General features: G+C 40.0%; 2 protein-coding genes across 5 annotated transcripts; one reads left to right on the top strand and one right to left on the bottom strand.

Moving 5' to 3' along the window:
• Window positions 1-36: 36 nt before the first annotated feature.
• LOC118267891 (uncharacterized) lies at window positions 37-18,698 on the bottom strand. Of its 4 annotated transcripts, none has more exons than XM_035582141.2 (10): window positions 18,549-18,698; window positions 14,441-17,997; window positions 13,092-13,161; window positions 7,735-7,938; window positions 7,265-7,403; window positions 6,738-6,918; window positions 6,307-6,447; window positions 5,716-5,867; window positions 3,858-5,541; window positions 37-3,638 (listed from the first exon to the last, which is right to left on the bottom strand). In XM_035582141.2, exons 2-10 carry the CDS (start codon window positions 17,966-17,968, stop codon window positions 2,985-2,987), a joined length of 6,753 nt encoding a protein of 2,250 aa, XP_035438034.2. In that variant the 5' UTR covers window positions 17,969-17,997; window positions 18,549-18,698; the 3' UTR covers window positions 37-2,984. The 4 variants fall into 4 exon arrangements, with proteins under 4 accessions (XP_035438034.2, XP_035438035.2, XP_050550191.1 ...); XM_035582142.2 differs by having other exon boundaries at window positions 13,137-13,161; XM_050694234.1 differs by lacking the exon at window positions 18,549-18,698 and adding an exon at window positions 18,218-18,472.
• LOC118267892 (probable 39S ribosomal protein L49, mitochondrial) lies at window positions 18,553-19,752 on the top strand. The gene is made up of 2 exons (XM_035582143.2): window positions 18,553-18,883; window positions 19,245-19,752. Exons 1-2 carry the CDS (start codon window positions 18,677-18,679, stop codon window positions 19,704-19,706), a joined length of 669 nt encoding a protein of 222 aa, XP_035438036.1. The 5' UTR covers window positions 18,553-18,676; the 3' UTR covers window positions 19,707-19,752.
• Window positions 19,753-20,202: the final 450 nt, after the last annotated feature.

The following is a 20,202-nucleotide window of genomic DNA, read 5'->3' as shown; positions in this document are numbered from 1 at the left end:
ATAAACTTATAATAAATGTGAAGAAAACACAACAAGTCAGGAGATAAGATATGTTTATTAGACAATTCATACCTCCGGCACGATGCGAGGCGCGTGCCGAACAAATAATAACTAAAATAATAATAATATTGTGAACTAACGCACTATCTTTGGAAGAAACAAAATATCCGGGCTATGGGCGGCTACAATTTGTTCAAAAACTTAAAGAAAATGATCGACGAAATTATAATGATAACAACAGCGGGGGGAACTTCCAAATTACTAAAATACTAGCAGTATTTATATAACATTGATGCAGTCAGGGCGGCGCCAACGACACTGGAAGCAAGTTACATACAGCTCCCGAGTCCAACACATTCATTGGTCTTTTATTCATTTTGGCAGTACATAGAGACAGGTATCCAGCCAGTAGAAGATATCACAAAGTATCGATACAAGCAATGTTGAAGCTCTACCTAGCAAATAACTTGAAATCATTACAACTACATAATTGAAAATTACAGTTCCTTAACCTAAAGATATCGTCAAATAACTAAAACAGTCGACACGAGGACAGCCGACGGACGAGACTAACTGGAAGACTACGAAGGTTTAATATTACAGAAAGATAAAGAGATTCAATTAGTTCATTAGCAACGTTAGGAAGCAAGGCGTATACAATCACAGTCCACGTGCCTTCAGAAACTGTATGTAACTCATAGTGAGCATGGATCGTTAGGAACGTCGCCTTAACTCGCGTTAAATTTTCGTGAAACTACCTTTAACATTGGACCTAGCTATATCGTTGGACCAAAAATAAAATAGCTAAATTTCAACAATATAGATATATAATTATCATGTTTTAACATTGCCCCTGCGTTTGCCGATGTAGTAGTACGGGGTTCTTAGTGCCTCTGGCGTATACATACTATCTGTAGTTTACTATACAATTTAACGTGAAAATTAACTATCGACTCTCACTATCTTACGATGTAACCCAGCTTGTTACATGGTCCTTTAGAAACTTTGTGTTCACATATCAACAAGTAAACAACCACGGTTTCAGACTAGCTTAACTACCTACCATTAAAACAATTGTCTTTCATGTTACATGATTTTGACGAATACATTGACTGGTCGTATCTTGAACTGTTGTAATCTTTGTAAGACGATGATTGTCGCTTCGCATTTCAAATAAACGGCCGCAGGGAACTCGCAATATTTTACATTTTAGCTTTAAGATTGTGTTGCGAAGTCCCATAAACCTTCAATCTGTTTCAAAAATATTATCTGTTACCTAGCTTTGATAAAAAAATATACTTTTACACAACATCGAGACTACAGCAACAAACGCAGGGCACTCATCGAGAGCTTTAAGTTTATTTATTACATATATAAAACTCGTCAGAACTTTCCGTTTATTGGCTCCCGTGATATACTATGTACAATGTGATTACATACTCTTTTATATTCATCTGTCAGGCACAAATTTAATCACCAACTTTGTATTTAATGTTCATTAATTTTACAATGTTATTGTTATATGGGGACATTTATAATTAGCTTATAACAACTTCTTAAATATTTTCTATATATCATAAGTATGTATAATGGATTCACAAAAATATTGTGTGCATTCTAAATGGAGACGATGAAATATCAATCATAAACTTGGCGAAATCATTGATGAATAAATAAATAATCATGTCAGATTGTACTTTATACTAAGTCTAAATGTCCCTCTGAATCTATTACTGTTACGAATTTAAATCAACATACGAAATCAACATGTAAAACGTGTATTATTCCAAAATTATTTATCTCTACTTAATTGGATTTAGCTCTAAATGAGTTCCTAATGCATCCTTATATATAATTAACAGTTGGAAAAATATGTTCCGAGTGATATTCTTACAAAGTTACGCTATACATTACTTTACATAATTGTCTAGGTTCATGCGAATGATACGAGGTGATGCGGCGTCCGCCATCCTTCCTACGCCTACATCGGCGAGCTAGTGGCGAGCTAGCGAGCTAGGACACGACTACAGTTGCCTAGGACACAGACGAGGGCTCGGCACACTGTAACACCACCCTTATTGCTACGTCATACGGTTGACGCCTTACCGAGAATGTGCTATATCTTGCACATAACTTACACATGTGTCTGTACCAAATTGGATTCTATCAGCCCTTACTTTCAAGGACTTGCACATTCCAATGTAAACTACACTCTATTGCTAACATTTTGAAGATTAAAATAGCACAGTGTGACACAAAGGCATGTTTTCTTTATTATGTTAATAATATGGTAAAGTTCCTGTCCTCCAACATGGCATGGAAGGCTAAATAAATAAATTATAAATGCATATTCTCACCTGACTAGAGAATTTTGAATATTTCTCAGCAAGGAACTATAGTTTTAGTATAATAGTCAGGTTTGATTATAAATAGTAACTAATATGTAAGCAGGCCTCTTTTGAACTTATAATAAATTAGTATTAACCAAGTTAATCTTGTTTTCTTTGTCAAAAACCATATTATATTATGTCCCTACATGGCGTCATTACTTATATAGAGTACTCTCTCATTGAGACGGACATGTAATGCTCCCTTTAGATCATAGCTACACAAGTATTGAGTCTAAAAGGCAGTCCATTATACCTTAACGAATATACTCCATAATCTGTGTCAGCTACAAGTACATCACACAAGTGAGTCTGTGAGCACGGTAGCATGCACGACATGTGTCAGCTTGACACCTACAGGATCAGCACAAACCATCGCATCATTTGCACAAAATGAAAAGAAAAAATTAAAAACCTTCAGAGTAATATATTTAACACATTCCTTGTCACCATTTTCACAGCACAATGTCCGTCACTACACTAATATATACACAGTATAATTATTAAGGCTTTTCAGGTGCTTTCACTTAATGCAAACGTTCGGTCGCGGCGTCAGTCGGGCCCGAGAGACACGAGCACGTACAGGCGGCGCCGACGTTAGGGGCGCGGCGCCTCCGTGGCCGGCACCAGCCCCGCCAGCCCCGCGAGCCCCGCCGGGCCCGTCAGCCCCGCCGGGCCCTGCGGGATCACCGTCAGCGACCGCGGGATCTTCGGCAGCGCGGGCCCCGCCTCGCTCACTATGGACACTGCGGGGCCCAGCGCCGGCAGCTTCAGCCCCGCGCCCACCAGTAGCGAGGCCGACGACACGACCGCCGGGGCCGCCGTGCCAGACGTCACCGTCGCCGTCTTCTGCGGGATGGGCGCGATGGTGATGTTCTTGAGGCCGACGTTCTTGAGTATGGTGGCGGCGTTGGTGCCGATCTGTGCGATGTCGGCGTCCTTCTTGTCGTGCGCCTTGTCGTCGGGCGCCACGTTCTGCACGACGGTGCCCCCGTTGCCCAGCATGGCGCACTGTGCGTTGGAGGGCTGGATGTCGGTGACGACGGAGTTCTCCTCCGTGGACTGTCGCTTGGTCTTCTCCCCGTCCTGTATCTGCTGCAGTTTCTCCCTGCGCATGATGCACATCTTGTTGTAGTCCTGTAGCGTGATGTGGTACCGCTTGCCCGAGGACATCACTTGCACGAGGCTGGGCAGGGTGCGTCCGTCCACTGCCACCTGCGTCGGCTCGCGAGCTATCTTCGCCAGATTCTCCTGGAAAACGCATTCATATTATTAAAATTAAATCACTACAAAATAAACATTAATGATTACTTATTTGACCAAAATATTTGAATGTTTTATATTATTTTATATGAAAATTGTATTGTAATTTATGCGGATTTTTATGGTTTCGTTCATACAATAATAGATAAATTTTAGTGCATGATAATGATAAAATGTTTATGTAAGTTATTAAAAAGTAGAACTCACCGGCGTGATAGGCATGAGTGTAGGTCTCCATGGTTTGCTGGTAGTCTTAGGTTTCTTAGGCGTTTCTTCTTTTTTAGTACTGTCCTTCTTCTCCTTGGCGGGGGTGACGACGGCCGGCTCGTACTTGGGGACCGCGGGGGCCGGGGCGGGGCCCAGGGCCGGCGCGGGCAGCGCCGTGACAGTGGCCGGCAGCGGGGCCGGCGGGGGCAGCGGGGCCGCCGCCACCTCGGTGGGGTCGGACGCCGACACTCCCTTCACGAGCTGCTGTATGTTGTGGAGCACGTTCTGTATGGCCTTGCGGCCCTGTGCGTTCGGGGTGTTGATAGCAATCAGCTCGGGAGGCAGGGGCTTCGACTTGGACTTGTCTCCCTTCGATTTCTGCTTGGGCAGCACCCCGGGAGGCGGCATAAACTTCTTATTGGTCTCTTTCTCCCCTTCGCTCTGGCTAGTTTTCAATAAACTCTTGCCATTGAGTGATGGCTTCTTCCTAAACTCTATCAGGCTTATCGCGGGCTCACTGCGCCTGGGAGCGTCGGTGACCACGTTGTCGTACGCGCGCAGTCTGCTCTGTACGGAGTCACTGTACGTGGCCGCGTGAGGAGACGCGTTATGCGATAGTATCAGGTCACCACTTCTAAAATATTTCTCTAACAGAATAAGGTGACGTAGGAACGACGACTGGTTGCCGTACGGCCGTTGGAGCTCATTCCAAAGCTTCTTGGTCTCCACGTCATACTGGATCATAGTGTTGCACTTCTCCCATCCTTCAGGAGTCACTCCCTTCACGTTGTTAAACTCTATGTTACACTGTAAGTTCATCTCCTCCTCGCCCGGGAACAGTTCACGGACCGATATCGACGGGTTAGTCTCCAGCCTCTTCACAGGGTTGGAGTACCTGACCTCAGATCCTTTCTTGTGGTCTTTGTTCTTGGACAACTCACTCAGGTTCTTCTTGACCTGGGTGAAGCTCTCTGACATCTGCCACTTGTTCTTCAGAGTGTTTATGTCAGCAGGTCTCTTGTTAGGGATAGTCTCTATGGTACACTCTTCATTCAAAGAGATGTTCTTGAGTATGGGAATGCCATCCTTCACTCTTTCCTCCTCATTGTCACTCTTGGCCTTGTCCTTCTGTGTGAGGACTTGTCCCAGTTTGTGTATCCTCTTGGCATTCTTCTCTAGTATTCTCTGTTGGCTGCCTGGTTTCTGGATACCGGACAGGTTGTGTACTTTCAGAATATTCCTCTGTTTCCCTGTGAGGTTTGGTTTGGGGAGGAACTGTGCGGGATTATTCTGTTTTTGTAATAAGTATTGTAGTTCTGTTTGTTTGTCTATGGGTAGGATGGGAGCCTCCATGTCTTGCATGTCTGCCTCGGAGCCATCGCTTTGATGGTTGGGGTCATTGGGCTTGGCGTTGGGTACGAGGATCTTGTTTGAGGAGATCAGGCTCTCTATGTCCTCCTCAATAGGTTGTTCCTTGCCATCGCTGTCCTCTTTCACCTTGTCCTTCTCGGGAGTACTCTCATTAGTCCTCTCTGAGGACTCACTGTCCACTTTGTCAGGTTCCGTGGACTTCCTCTGTTTGGACTTGGGTCTGGGTTTCTTTTTGAGTTTGCTGTCGTCTTGTGTCTCTTCTGTGTCGTTTTCTGATGTCGGTGGTACTTCTATGTTGTAGATTTGTAGTAATCTGAAAAGAGAGAGAAGATTATGTTTAGTAATATGATTAAAAGACCCCTTAAAAGAAAATATCACTAAAACTGGTATTTAAACTATCCATATTAGTTCATCTAAGATCCTGAATAGGGATTTAAGACTAATTTAGGTATAAATATGATAAGTGACATCCAAGACATAGACTCACTTGCGTCGATAGGCAGCCGCATACGCGTCGTTATGTCCGGGGCGCTGCAGCAGGGTGCAGTAGTAGCGGCACGTCTTGCAGAGCACGGGCCGCTCGTTGAACTCCACCGGCACGCTGGCGGCCTTCAGGAACGGATTCAATTCCGTGTAGCCCTGTGGAACAAACACCAATTTGCAATATAGAAATCTAATCTGTAATGGTCTACTGCTTATGTTAATAACTTGCTTAGTTCATGATTAAGGGCTTCGTGTTAGGCTCGAAATTAGTCGGCGACCCGTATAAACAAGTGATAATTAAGAGCATAGTGGGCATGATGATAAAAAAAATATATGTCCATAAATATAATATCAGTTAGAGTAGAGCTGATTACGGGTGAATTCATAAAACGTTTTATTGTATATGTATATGCTAATGTTCTTGTTACCAACCAAATCAGTTTGTTATGTCACAAATTGTCTTACCGCCGTAATTGAAAGTCGTTTAATGTTTACAATACTTAGCAATTGTTTTCCGAACAAAATTGTTACGAAGAGATAAGTTTAAGTAATCATCAAATGTCTATGAGTACGGCAGTGAAGTTTATATACTTACATGGTGTATGAAGTGCACGTTGTGGTGTTTAGTGATCCGGCGGCGACACAGCACGCAGGCCATGAGCGGGCCCAGCGCGCGGTAGTGCTCCCCGCACAGCGGGATCGTGTGCAGACCCGGGTAGTCGCACTTCAACTTCAACTGCAGGCAAATATAGCTCTTAATGTATTGTTCTAGGGTTTGTTTTTATATAATTACAGTAGAGATGAAAGTGGGGGTTTAGCTAAATAAGAGGTGAGGTAACTTGCTAGTCTCAATTTTTATAAGACCATCATCAACATTTCATTTCCCAAAATACTTGGAAACAGACAGAGAAATGTTTTCTCCAAAATTTTCTTCATACAGGTAATTTTCCTTCCATATAAACTATTATACGACTTTTACTATATGTTCTTCATGTTAGGTTGTCTAGTATTAGAATAAAAACTGACCAGTTTGTTGACACTGCTCCTCATCTTGATGAGCCACTTGCGTCGTATGGAGTGGTCGGCGACCAGGGTGCAGCCCTCCGTGTGACAGACGGAGACTCTGCCCGAGTTCACCACGGGGGCCCCGCCCTCCTCCTCACTGTCCTCCTCCACTGGCGGACTCGGGGGCTTCTCTGTTTGGGTGCTGGGGGAAATAAGATGGATGATGTAGAAAATTAATGTATGCACAGTTTTAGTCTAGCTTTGATTGATTAACTTCTAAAAGTATAGCTATTTGTTGGTAATACTTAGGGAGAGTCTAAAATATTTTCTATATCACCAAGTTAGGCAGCCTAACGTTATCACTAAGGAATAAATACTAGGACAACAATAAGCATGTAATTTAATATTTCCAGCCCTGAAGAGAATTAACTTCTAAATAACATCAATGTAATTAGCATGTCCTAAGCTACTCCATGATGCTTAAAGTTCAAACATGGTACAGTTGTAAGCATTTACTATATTCTACAGTGAATATAAAGTATAGTTACTTGTGCAGCGATGTGATGGGCGGGTCGATGGTCTGTTTGCCGAGCGGCCGCTTGCGGTAGGACGGGCAGTTGGCGCGCCGGTCCACGTGGCGGTAGCACGCGTCGCACAGACAACTGTCTATCGTCAACTTCTCCTCGTCTGGAAGAAACGTGGAAGAAGAAAATAGAACAATTTGTTTTTATAAAATATAGAGATTGTTCCTCAGGTTACAAGTTCTAAAGTACTGGGTAGTATTCAACGTGAACGTAGTATTTATGTGAACTTCGTAAAGATTAGAGTTTTCTTTTAACAAATAAACCTTAAGAAACTTGTAGCACATAAACAATCTGCTGAGTTTATAACAAATAGTCATATTACAAAACATTGAGTTTTTTTACTGATAATAGAGGGTGAAAGCATTGAGGTTCACATTACTTATTCATTTAGAACAAAACATTAATTTCTCTAAATAGTAAAATGAGAAACTCACTGTCCAAAACTTTCTTCTGTCGTTCAGAGCTCTTGATCTGTGCGATGTGGCAGGGTGTGTCGAAGAGGCCGAACTTGCCGCCGCAGTAGAAGCACTGGTCCATGCACAGCCGGCCAGGGTGGATGCTGAACGAGGACGCCTTCTCCGGGATCACCAGGTTCAAGGTCTCCTTCGGCTCCACCGGCTCCGGGGCAGCCTCTGTGTCTGAAGGGAACAACTTGCTGATGAAGGAAGCAACCAGCCAAGTGATGATGGGGAGATAAGATTATGGATGTGAACAGCTATGCCCTTTAATATAGTGTGTAGTCATTTTAAAAAGAAAACATTTAATATTGATGTTTCGTATTACCCAATGGAGCAGACAGAGTCGTAAACCTATCTAGCTTTTAACAGTTAATGTAAGTTGCAAATAAATTAACAAAATATATCTTTTGAAAATGACGCCACAAACTAAAAAACTACTAGACAGACAAACAGGCACAGATGAATGCACAATATGTAAAGCTACCCCATTGCTACATGGACATATACAAACATATAGACACATACATTAACTACACAGAGAGACGGACACACATTTTTGTGTTTATGGTTGTTGTATAGTGTAAGGTGTTTTTTTTTTCAGATAGTGTTGTTTTTTGTATAGAATTTTTGTTTTAAATATAATATGGACTGTTTACAAAGTATTTTAATCCACAAAATTAATAGTGAGGCCACCCAATTTATACACTGGGTTTATACATATTTATGTATTTAATTTCTCAATTTAATTTGGAACAAATAAACGAACTTCTTATTAACTAACCAACCTACATATCAAATTTAACTATAAGCTGTTTTACAACATAATCGGAATATACACGGCCTTAATTCATCATCATATCAGCCACGAGGCGTCCATTGCTGACCATAGGTCTCCCTCAAAGACTTCCAGATTGGCGACGTTAATAAATAATTAAAAACTAGTTATTTTAAGATATTGAAGTATGACATGCGATTAAGTTTGCCAACAGGCAGTTAGTACGTTCTTTAATAAGCGAGGTTAGATTTGTACGACGGCCTAAATGCACACGATAAAGTAAAAAATTAAAAGAATATTATACTTTTTTATTATTACTTAGGTTTTAATTATATTATTATAGTTTGCATTGAATAGGTTCGGAAACTAATTGATTTGAAACATTTATTTTTTATTTTTTTTGGAAAATCATCCAATGACTTCTCTGGCCTTGGGCGAGGCGAGAGTGAGTGTCAGACTCTTATTGACTAAAAACCACCCCGTTCCTACTCCTGCTTTTAGAGCCGGAGCCTCGGTAACCCGCTAGGTCCGGAAATCTTTAGGGATACTTATTGATCTTATTATTCGTATTTAATGCGGAAAACTAATTATATTTTTTACTAAAATAATTAGCAGTTAACCTCCCTAAATACAATAGCGTGACTTTATGGCAATAACCTTCCTCAAGAAAATAATTATAAAACACAAAACAAGTTTTCAAACTAAATTACTATTTTAATTAAATAACACAAAATACTTTTCCTTGACATTAAAATTCAGAATATTTAATAAGATATAGGTAATTATGACCAATGTACAGGGTGTCCGGTGGCAGAATTAGGATTTTAAAATTAAATAATAAAAAAACGGCAGAATATTTTTTTTTATTTCAATGACTATAACAAAGAAGGGAATTGCGGATTTTATTTGTTAATTTTTTTTTTGTCTAAATGTTGACCATCACGTCGGACACACTCTTGGAATCTGGCTTCAGTATTCCGCGCCACTCGCTGGAGAAGGGACGTCGGGATACCATTAACCTCGCGAACGATATTTTCTTTTAATGCTGAGATGGTCGGTGGGGCGGTTTCATAAACTTTACTTTTGAGGTACCCCCACAGAAAAAAGTCCATGGGGGTAAGATCCGGCGACCTGGGTGGCCAGGGGATGTCAGCAAAACGACTTATCAATTTGTTAGGGAACAAATCACGAAGAAGCGCCATGGTCTCTCTAGCAGTGTGAGGCGTGGCGCCATCTTGATGGAACCATGTCTGTGAACTGTAGGCAGGATGTTCTCTTAATTTTGGCAGAAAAAAATCGGTAAGCATTCGCCGATAAGAAACGGCGGTCACAGTAATGACTTGTCCTTGACGATTTTCCAAAAAATAGGGTCCGATTATTCCTCTGCTTGACAATGCACACCAAACCGTCACTTTGGGACTGTGAAGTGGCTGTTGATGTTTCAATCGTGGGTTCTGTCCTATAGGTGACCAATAACGACAGTTCTGTTTATTTACACTTCCATTTAAATGAAAATGGGCTTCATTACTTCAAAAGATTGTGTTTACCGTACGAAATCGCTGCAACATTGTTTCGCAGACACTTTTGCGCAAATTGTAATCATTAGGCTTAAGCTCTAGCACAATTTGAATTTTAAAGGGGTGAAGTTTAAGGTCCTTTTTCAATATTTCGTGCACAATCGTTTTTGGGAGCCCTAGAGCAGCCACTCTCTTACGCACGGACTGTCGCGGGTTATCACGAAAACTGTTTGCGACAAGTGCTGTTGTCATCAGTCCTCGACCTTCGACTAGGTGCCGGCCGCGGATAATTTGCTGCTGAACTGGTTGCTCTGAACCTCCGCACCCACAATCGAATCAAATCTTCGCTTGACGCATCACGTAACCGTCGGATATTGTACCGCGAACAAAATCTTCGACGAGCAATAGCACAGAAATCGTTTGCTTTAAAATAAGCTTCGATTGCGAACGCACGTTGTTCACCCGTCCACTGCGACATCGTGGCTAAGGAACCCGCACGAATGACGAATCGAACGAGACTACCCCGTCCGCCCCTCCGCTAACGGTTCGAAAATAGTTTGAAATTTAAATCCTAATTCTGCCACCGGACACCCTGTACATACATAAAAATTCGCCTTTTATTCCAGGAATGGATAGGCAGAGATACTTTTTTTGCCAATTATGTTATGAGTGCCACAGTTTTAGCCCTTGTTTCTATACTTCTTTAATATATAAGTTACCTATTAAACAAACGTTACCAATTAATAAAATAATCATATCAGAAAATATTAATCAAGAAATGAAGAAAAACCGCTAGTGGCTCTACATATTTCTTTGCTACTAAGTGTAGGTATATAAATATGTTCTCGCCGTAATCTCTGGAACTACTGGTCCTATTAGAATAATTATTTTTATGTTGAATAGTTCATTTATCGAGGAAGGCTATAGGCTATTAAAAATCACGCTACGATCAATAGGAGCAACATTTAAGATATCTATATCGATTTTTTTAAGGAGAAAAATCATCTATACCTAATGCGCTCTAACAAGGTGCGGCTGACAGATGCCAGTATGACGTTGACGTCTCTCTTTAGGGATGGACATTAGAAAAATCTTTTTTTATCGCTATCGATACTCGCAGCATACATTTAATTCTCTTGAATTTTTTTATTAAATGTGTGTGTTATTTAGTTGTGCAGTCTAACTACGTGTATATACTTGTCAAAATAAATATTTTATGACCGAGCCCTGAGGTGTTTCAGAGTTACAGTTTTACAGAACCGTGAAGAAAACAAGGATATATTAGTTTGTATATGTTGGAATAGTACCACCACGCATTTTCAATGGCGCCGGAAATGTCTAGAAAAATGCCTACTACATATTTCTGCTCAGATAATGTCACTGTGGTTTGGGCAGAGAGAGCCGCGTCTACAGTGGATTTACCCACATAATTAAAGGTTTTTTAAGAATGATAATTGAACGACGCACGATTTTCGTTTTTTATTCTAAAAAGAACATCGACTACCTATCCATCGTAGCCGTACATCCCATCACTAAACACGACTATGGCTTTACGTTATACGCATAACACTTTATTTTTCATTTCATTAGATTTTAATTGAATACTAGAACATTCCGGTTGGTTTTAATTTAATTAACTACGCATCCGAATGATTTAACATAATACGAATGTGATACAGCTAAAATATTAAGGCATAATTTTTAAATCGCAGCAACTTTCAAGAGTGATACGAAACGTTGCTGAATCTGTCAGCCGCACCTTGTTAGAGCGCATTAGGTATAGTGACTTCTCCCGCCTTGGACGAGGCGAGAGGGAGTGTCAGACTCTTACTGACTAAAAACCACCCCGTTCCTACTCCTGCTTTTCGAGCCGGAGCCCCGCTAAACCCGCTAGGCAGTCCGCAGCTCATATCTATAATGATACTGGTTCAGTACTGGAGTATCGCCTAGTTTTCCAGTACCCACACCTAATAATGCGGCCCCAGGGGCAGGATGTGCATCGTGTAATTGAGTTCTCCACTTGGAAATCCGCGAGGACATTATAAGGAAATTTGTACTGTACTGTGTACGAAATTTTAAACCGGTCCTATTACATATGCGAACGTGTGTATGTTTGCGTTAGTTACCACCGATGACTGAGTGACGCTTAAGGTTATTAAACTAATCTACACTAATTGTATATAAAGCTAAAAAAGTTTGTTTGTCTCTGTAACTGCTGGTCTGATTTTATGCACGAAATTATTTTTGTTTTAAGTATTTTTGTTTTGCATAGTGGCTTTATTGAGGAATGTTATAAAATATCACGCTACAATCAAAAGGAGAGTCCTCCTCCTTAGAGCGGGTAAAACCACGCGGAAATAGCTAGTCTTCTTCTATTCTTTAGTAAACAATTTTCTTTATGAAATTTTTTTTCAGCTGTACAACTCACCAATGATGTAATTTACAAAAATAATCGCATGCGCATGCGCAACATAAAAACCTTTTTGTGAAATTTTGTTTTTATAATATTTTGAAAGTTATTAAATTCGATTTAGACATTTAAAAAATAATTAATATTGATTTTAGTTAATCTGTGTGAGTAATATTAGAGTCATGCAAGAGTATTTAATGATCTTAGTTTGATTATTGGAGGTAGTTTCATTAAGTTTTGTGTCAGTTACCAAAATTCATAGTGACTTGTTGAATATGTTTTATGAATTTTGGTTAGGATAAGATTGTTAGTGCACATATAATACTTTATTTATCTTTTTAATACATTTCCTCGTATTGCTGAGACAAGATCAGTTGATTTGACACATTTGTGAGTTTAATTTAGGTAAAAGATATAGTTTTTTTTAATTAAATGCTTTAACTTTGACTTTATGAGTAAAGAACAGCCAAAATGGACCGAATTACTATATGAAAATTACAGCAAGTCAAACTAATAAATTAAGAATTTAAGGCTTAAGTTTGAGATAGTAATTATTGGACAAAAAAGTATATATTTAGTATGATATGTGCACATAACGGTAGTGTGTAGTGGGGTGAATGTATCCACACACCATGGTTGTTAAGACGATTACTGTAATGAGACTTTCTGTGCCCACCGTCAGAGGTCGCGCCCGGAGCACCCTGTGAACAAAACAATCATTATTACTAACTAATATTATAAATGCGAAAGTCTATTTGTATGTTTTTTAGTCTTTTACGTCTAAACGAGGTGAAATTTGCAACAGGGGTAGATTATGGTCTGAAAACAAAAACACAGGCGACTTTTTATACCTGTGGACAATGCCGCTGACAAATAAATCTATTAATTATAATATGGTCAGAAGTTATTTAAATCTGATTGAGGATTATTGGTAAAAAGTTAGGAATCTAGCAAGAAAAACTATCTAATTATTCATACAAAACTTTTAAATCACAACAAAAGGATCAGGGTGCATTACTCGAATAAAGAAAAACTATTATTTAACTCAAAACCCATTCCAAGAATTGAATCCAGGATATTTTGACATATTTAAATTTGATTCTATAGTCTGTTGTCTACTTTTTTTTCATATAAACTTATTTTACCAAAAATCTGTACTGTAAATTCAAATAATTATTTAAAATCTACTCTACTGTAAATTGAAACCTTAATAACTTAGAACTCCATGCTTAGAAATACATACACAAAACTGAAAAATAAAGCTGACTGCAATAGCAATTGTTTTCAGAATAAATGGTTATTAAGAAACAGTTTAAGTAATCAATAAATGTCTTTGAGTGCGGCAATTAGAGCTTAAAGCTTTCTTTAAAGTTCTGACAGAACTAATTTGATAAATACATAACATTTAAAGCTTGATCTTTGCCTATATTTCAGGCCAGCAATCAAGCTTTGTTTCAGACAAACATATATGAAATACAACAAATTACAACTATATAATTATAGTACTTTCTACTTATGAAATAATTTTCAGAAACAGTTAAGTAATTCCTGAGATAAATGTAGACATATGACATACAGATTGCAATTGTGAATCTGCTGCAGTGAAGATATTACATACAAGTTCAGGAAGACAGTTTAAACTATTATCTTTGTTGTTATTGATTAAGGTTTTATCAGGTTCATGATATTTGACAGTAACAGATGAGTAACAGCTGACTCAGAGTACTTATTTATTTATTTTCCTGAAACATTTTCTTCTGTTATATTTTCAGTGACTATTTATGCTTACTATTTGGTATAGCTACTAAAAAGCTTAATAGAGCTTTGTAGAGCTTTGTAATTGTATTTTCATGTACCTACAGAATATTTATGAAGTGTTATTATTGAAGGACAACTTAAAATGAAAATTGAATGTAAAATAAATCCTACCCAGTATTATCGTATAAACATAAAGTACAAGTAATATGTGCAAGTGCTCACCTCGCGCCGCTCAATGGTGTAGTAGGCGTCATCCTCCGCGGCCGCCTCGCCCACCTCCGGCGTCGGCTTCCCGGACCGGTACTTGCTCTTCTGGAAGGTCATCTTCAGGGAACTCCTGTGCTTCTTCTTGTCTCCCGCCCCTCTGTTCAATTTTATCACAGTTTTCAAAGTACCAGTGTAGTCTCCCTGTGCCTTCGCAGCCTTACTCTTGTTAGACATCATTCCACCATAGTTAGACCCATATATCCTCTCCTTTTCTCTTAACTTTTCAATCTTCGCCTCCTTGGCAGCCTTGTGAGTAAGTAAGCCAAGAGTTCTGAGCACATTTTCCTTGCGCTTTTGACTCTCAGGTGTTTCATTCAAGGCATTGCTTGGTCCTGGTTGGCACTCAGTTGAGTTGCGCGTTGATTTACTCGGTTTCGGACTCTTAGCTGGCTTCACTTCCTGCTCCACCGGCTTGGCTTCAGTAACTGTCTCAGTCTTATTGTCCTCAGGTGCCTCTTTAGTCTCAACCGGCTTTTCTGCAGGAGTTTCTTCAACTGCCATAGCTTCTGGTTCAGACGGAGTAGGCACTGTGGGGACTGTCTCTGCCGGAGTGTCAGTCTTAGTAACAATAGCAGTCTCGACCTTCAGTTCCTCTTCCTTGGGTGCTTCAGGAACAATAGTTGCTTCCTCCACCTTAGGTACCTCTGATGCAGAAATATCCTCAATAGTCTTCATGGTTTCTATTGGTGGGGGCAATGCTTCAGTCTCTACAGGTGCTGCTTCAGGGGACTTGATGGCGACGGGCGCCGGCGTGATGGACACGGCGGGCGACACGCTGTGGTGCGACGGAGACTTGATTTTCTCGATCGTCGCCATCTTCTCTTCCGTGTCCACCGTAGATTCTGATGATTTACGCGACATCGACTCCCGCGATTTCCTCTTGCTAATAATTTGAACGTCATTGTTAATTTTAGATTCTGAAATGCGAGGAGTTATAGATATCTGGCTGGAATCTAACATGACGCCCGCCAGGCTCTGGCTCGGGTTGTTAGGATGTAGCGTCGCGAACTGATGTAGGTCTATCATAGTTCCAGTCTGCGGCGCCGACTTCTCTACGGATTTTTTTATCTCTGTTAACGTGACATCTTTGCCGAGTGACTTCTCAAATATGCTAATGGCATCAGCTTCCCGTGAATGATTAGAACTTGTCGACTCCTTCCTCGAGCTGAAACTGTTCCTTTTAATGAGAGTGACTGAGTTAGGTAAATCAACATCAGTGGACTTTCTTACTTGATCTCTCTTGACTATTGAAATAGCAGAGTTGTTCTCAAAACAACTTAACACATTCTCCTTTTCTATTGGTTTTTCAGGAGAGCGAACAGATTGTATGTCTTTCAGTGGTTTTATGTCACCAGACTTTGGTATAAGTACCACATCATTTGTCACCATCATTGGTTTACCACCATCAGTGGCTTTCGACTCCATTTGTCTTCTCTTATCGAACTCTTCGAATTCTTTTAGTCTATCCATGAGCTTGTCGATGCTGGCGACTGTGTTACACTTATAAGGTATTTCGTGTTTGGCGCCATCTATAGGTTTCTCAACAGAATCTTCCTCATAGTGTAGTCTTATGTTTTCACCATCATCATTCTTGGACGGCGTGTTCTCGTTACTGATAGGAGATATAATGTCTTTGTCTTTTACAGGTGTCTCAGGGGTGGGCACATTGTCTCCATTGTTCAGGGGTTTGGCTAGGCCATAGAACTTGGAAGCAGGCTTGGTCTGCAATTGGTCAGGAGTAGAGGTTGCGTTGCTGTCCGCCACCATCTCCATGTCACCATCGATGTTTTGATCTAAGTTGTTGATGAGATCGTTGATCTCCTTGGTGAGCGTGTCAATGGTCTCGACCTTGTCCTCGGCAGGGTCGGCGGTGATGGTGCTGGGGATGCAGTTCTTGGCTGCGGAGGTGACGGCGGTGGCGGCGGTGGCAGCGCTGACGGCCGTGGCAGGCGGGGGCGCGGACCGCGACGCCTGCATTACTTTGCGCCCTCTGCGCGCCTTCCTTATGTTCTTCACCATCTCCTTAGAGTTGAATGTCTTAGACATACTAGTTAATATACTACTACGAGCATCGAAAAGCGTATTATCAGTCTTCATTAACATTTTTTCTTCTATTTCATTTGAATTTAAATCATCTATGTTTATCCTATTACTATTATTGTTGTCAGAGTCTAATGAAGTACTTCTGTTTAAGCTCAGTTTCTTATCTTTTGCGTTTATGCTAGGCTCCAGGGGGTCCTGTTTGGTTTCAGCTAATTTAGAGTCAACAATAAGAGAAGGCACTTTTTCAATAGTCGAGATCTGTACATTATTTTCAATATCTACATCTAGGTCAGTCTTAGATTTATCTAGTTTTTTGTTGAGCTCCTTGCTGTCTGTGTCATTGAGTGTCTCACTCATGCTCAGGTCCGACTCAGTGTTGTCCGAGCACTTGGATATCTCACTGCCATCCCGAGAGCAGGAGCGTCCCCTCTTTAACTTCTTGCAGTCCTCAGTGTCTGCTGTATCTGAAGCCTTAGAGTCTGAATGCAGTCTACGCCTTTTCTTCTGTTCCTTGATAACAACTTCACTCAGTAAGTTGTTCTTGACTTTCCTTGGTTTCCCACTGCGAAGGTTCTTACCTTCAAACAGTGGACTATTGCTTCTTTCAGAGCGCATAGAGTAAGGGCTGGTGCGTGGCCCCAGCACCAGGCTACTTGGAGTGTCAATAAGCATTGTCTTCATCATGGCCATGTCGGAGCTGAGCCTCTGTCTCCTGCCAGCTGTCTTGGGGCTCGAGGACCTTGAGTTGGGAGTTGTATCTTCAACCGGCTCCTTCTTGATTTCAGAGGCAGGTATCAAAGGGACGGTTTCTTTGTCTTGTGTTTCCTCTGGATTAATTTTTATAGCAGCCTTTCTCCCTCTTTTAGCAGTTTGCTTTATAACAGATTTTACTTTTTCCTTGATAATTATAGCTTTTTTGCTTCTTAGAGTTTTTCTGATGCCTAGCGGTCTCTTCTTGACGACAGCTTTAGGTTTGACTATGGGTTTCTTAGTTTCTTTGGATGTCTTAGGCTCCTCAGGAGAGGATTTCTTGTCATCATCATTTATATCTGAAGCTTTCTTGCGGGCACGAGTCTTGGGTTCTATAACGGTGTCCTCATCAATACTCTTGTCAGTTTCTTCTTTAGCTTGTTTGGTTTTCATGTTGGAATGTGTGGTGGGAGATGTCCCCGTTTTTCCGACATCAGGTAAAAGCTGGCTGTCAGCTTTGCTCTTGTTAGTCGATCTGAGATTGATCGACAAGGTGGCCGGACTGCTGGCTGTCTGTTTCTGCTTGCTGGCCTCTGAATGCTGGCTCTCACTGTCTGTATCTTGTAGATTGCTGTCAGTTAAGATCTCCTCAGGGCAAGTATCACAACCACTGTCCTCCTTATTCAAATTACAACTAGTTTTCACTGTCAATGATTCCTTAATGTTTGTGTTGGGTTGACTTTGAGCCATAATACATCTTGACGCTGTGCCATCTGGACCTGGAAAGCGAAAACATTCGTTAAGTACCCTTACCGCCCTATAATTAGCAACGTGGTATCAAAATTCACTTGTTGAACAATGTTCTAAGTTACTCCTCAACTTAAGATAAATAACACGGGGTTATTCAAGAAATTACTGCTTTTATGACTAAATACACGTACTGTGTACTTAATTATGGTCTAATTTGGCACAATTCACATATAAATCGAGTCTACACACCGTGGTAAACAAAAGCCAACGCGCGCTAATCAACAAGTTCGCGCAATAATACCACATTTATTTCACTGATTACTGGCAGATTTACTATTTATTTGGGAACACTAAACTATAGTCAACTTATATCTGAATCAAAATAACTTTTCAAATGTATCATAACATATAAAATCGCGCCGGAAAATTCATGAAAAACTCGATGTTTTGGTGGCGAGGCCGCGGGTGACACCTAACGCCACCTACAGCTGAGCGAGTGCGTATGCGTCGAGCGAACGAAAGCACCAAATCATTTCCCCAGCCGTGGCGCACCTCTGCAATGTCCACACAAAATACTCACAATTTATTCAATGAAACCTCCAAAAACCACAATAAACAGTTAATTAGATACACAATGCACCATAATATGCGAAAAAGTTCAATATAAACTCGCGATTAAACTTAGAAAATGATTTTTGAAAAGCCCAAATGACTGCAGGCGTCCGCCATAATGTTTCCTTCGAAACGAATAATATAGTTCTTATTGCTCTTGTAGCAATTCTCTATTCGCTATTCAAAATGGCGACCGTGTGGCGATCACAGTGCGCGTTTGCGCGACTTTTTGCTGGAAAAACTGGACAAATCTTGAACAACGCAACTGATTTGGGTACAAAACTTGGTCCGGGATCACAATCGGTAATTATTTAATTATATTTTCACTCGCGTCGAGTCGTAATGTCGCTTTGACCGCGACATGTGACAGAACTATGGACGTACACCCCTCCCAGCAAGTTTCTCGCGGCTTCATATTTTTTGTGACATTAATTTATTTTCAGAATGACTTTGATTAATGTTGCGTAAGGATCAGTTATGTTATTTTCTCAACTATTTTAATGTTGTTAGGTTATTGTTATAAAATATTTTTATTATATTTTATTTTTATTAAAATATTGTTTTTTATTATACGTGTATTGTGTTTAATAGGATTTTATTTGCAGAGATGGAGATGATAATAATATTATAATATGTGAAATTAACGTCTTTTCTTTTGTTTTAGGTAATTTCAAGAAAATACTCTACTTATGGCACCTCACCTTACGTACATAAAATACAGGAGCAATATGACTATGAAATTGTAAAGAATCCACCGGAGTGGGCCTATGTACAGAGGTTGTTACCATTCGACACTATTCCTCAAGTAACACCAAAGGAGAGCTATCCGTCTGGTTGGATCCCACCAAAAGAAGAGGCTAAGAATCTTCCTTATTTCATTGCAAGAACAAAAAATCATGAACTGCCAATTTATTTGAACATTACGTACAGAGGTATTCGGCAAATAACAAAAATAAAACGCATTGAAGGTGACATTTGGCTCTTAAACGATGAAATTAAACAATACTTAAAAGAAAAGAACAAGAGATACGTAGAAACTCGTGTTCACGAAGTAGGCAGATTTATAGAAACTAAAGGTGATTATGTTAATGATTTAGTTCAATGGGCTCATTCCAAAGGTTTTTAAATGTGTAATGTTTTCAAGTAGTTGAAATAAATGATTTAGTAAATATTATGTTTGTCTTATTTACCCTTTTATATGAAGTTGACTGAGATAAATCTTTATAAATGACACACTTCACACAACATAACCTATGTATGACACGTATAGTCTCACACTTACAAACACGTTTATTTTTGAAACTGCAGTAATAAGTCAACGTTAAAAATTTGTTACTCTGTATATTTTCCATATATTTTACGGCCCCAAAACGCCGGCAATGCATTTAGAACATTTAGAACTTCTTAGGTATTGCGGGTGTCCATGGGCGACGCTGAATGCTTTTCATCGGGTAATTCCTAATAATAATAACGAGAAATCACACTTATGATTGTGTGAAATTAATTACGAACTGTGGTAGGTAATCGTACTTAATTTAAATTTGAAATATCCGCTAATGATTTCATGTTATAACTACTTTAATTTTTTTAAATCAAAACACAAGTACATCTCAAATTACTTA

Source organism: Spodoptera frugiperda, chromosome 6, assembly GCF_023101765.2.
Source record: "Spodoptera frugiperda isolate SF20-4 chromosome 6, AGI-APGP_CSIRO_Sfru_2.0, whole genome shotgun sequence".
Classification (NCBI taxonomy): Eukaryota; Metazoa; Arthropoda; class Insecta; order Lepidoptera; family Noctuidae; genus Spodoptera; species Spodoptera frugiperda.
Note: the sequence above shows the minus strand (reverse complement) of the source record. Positions and strands in the feature narration are given on the sequence as shown.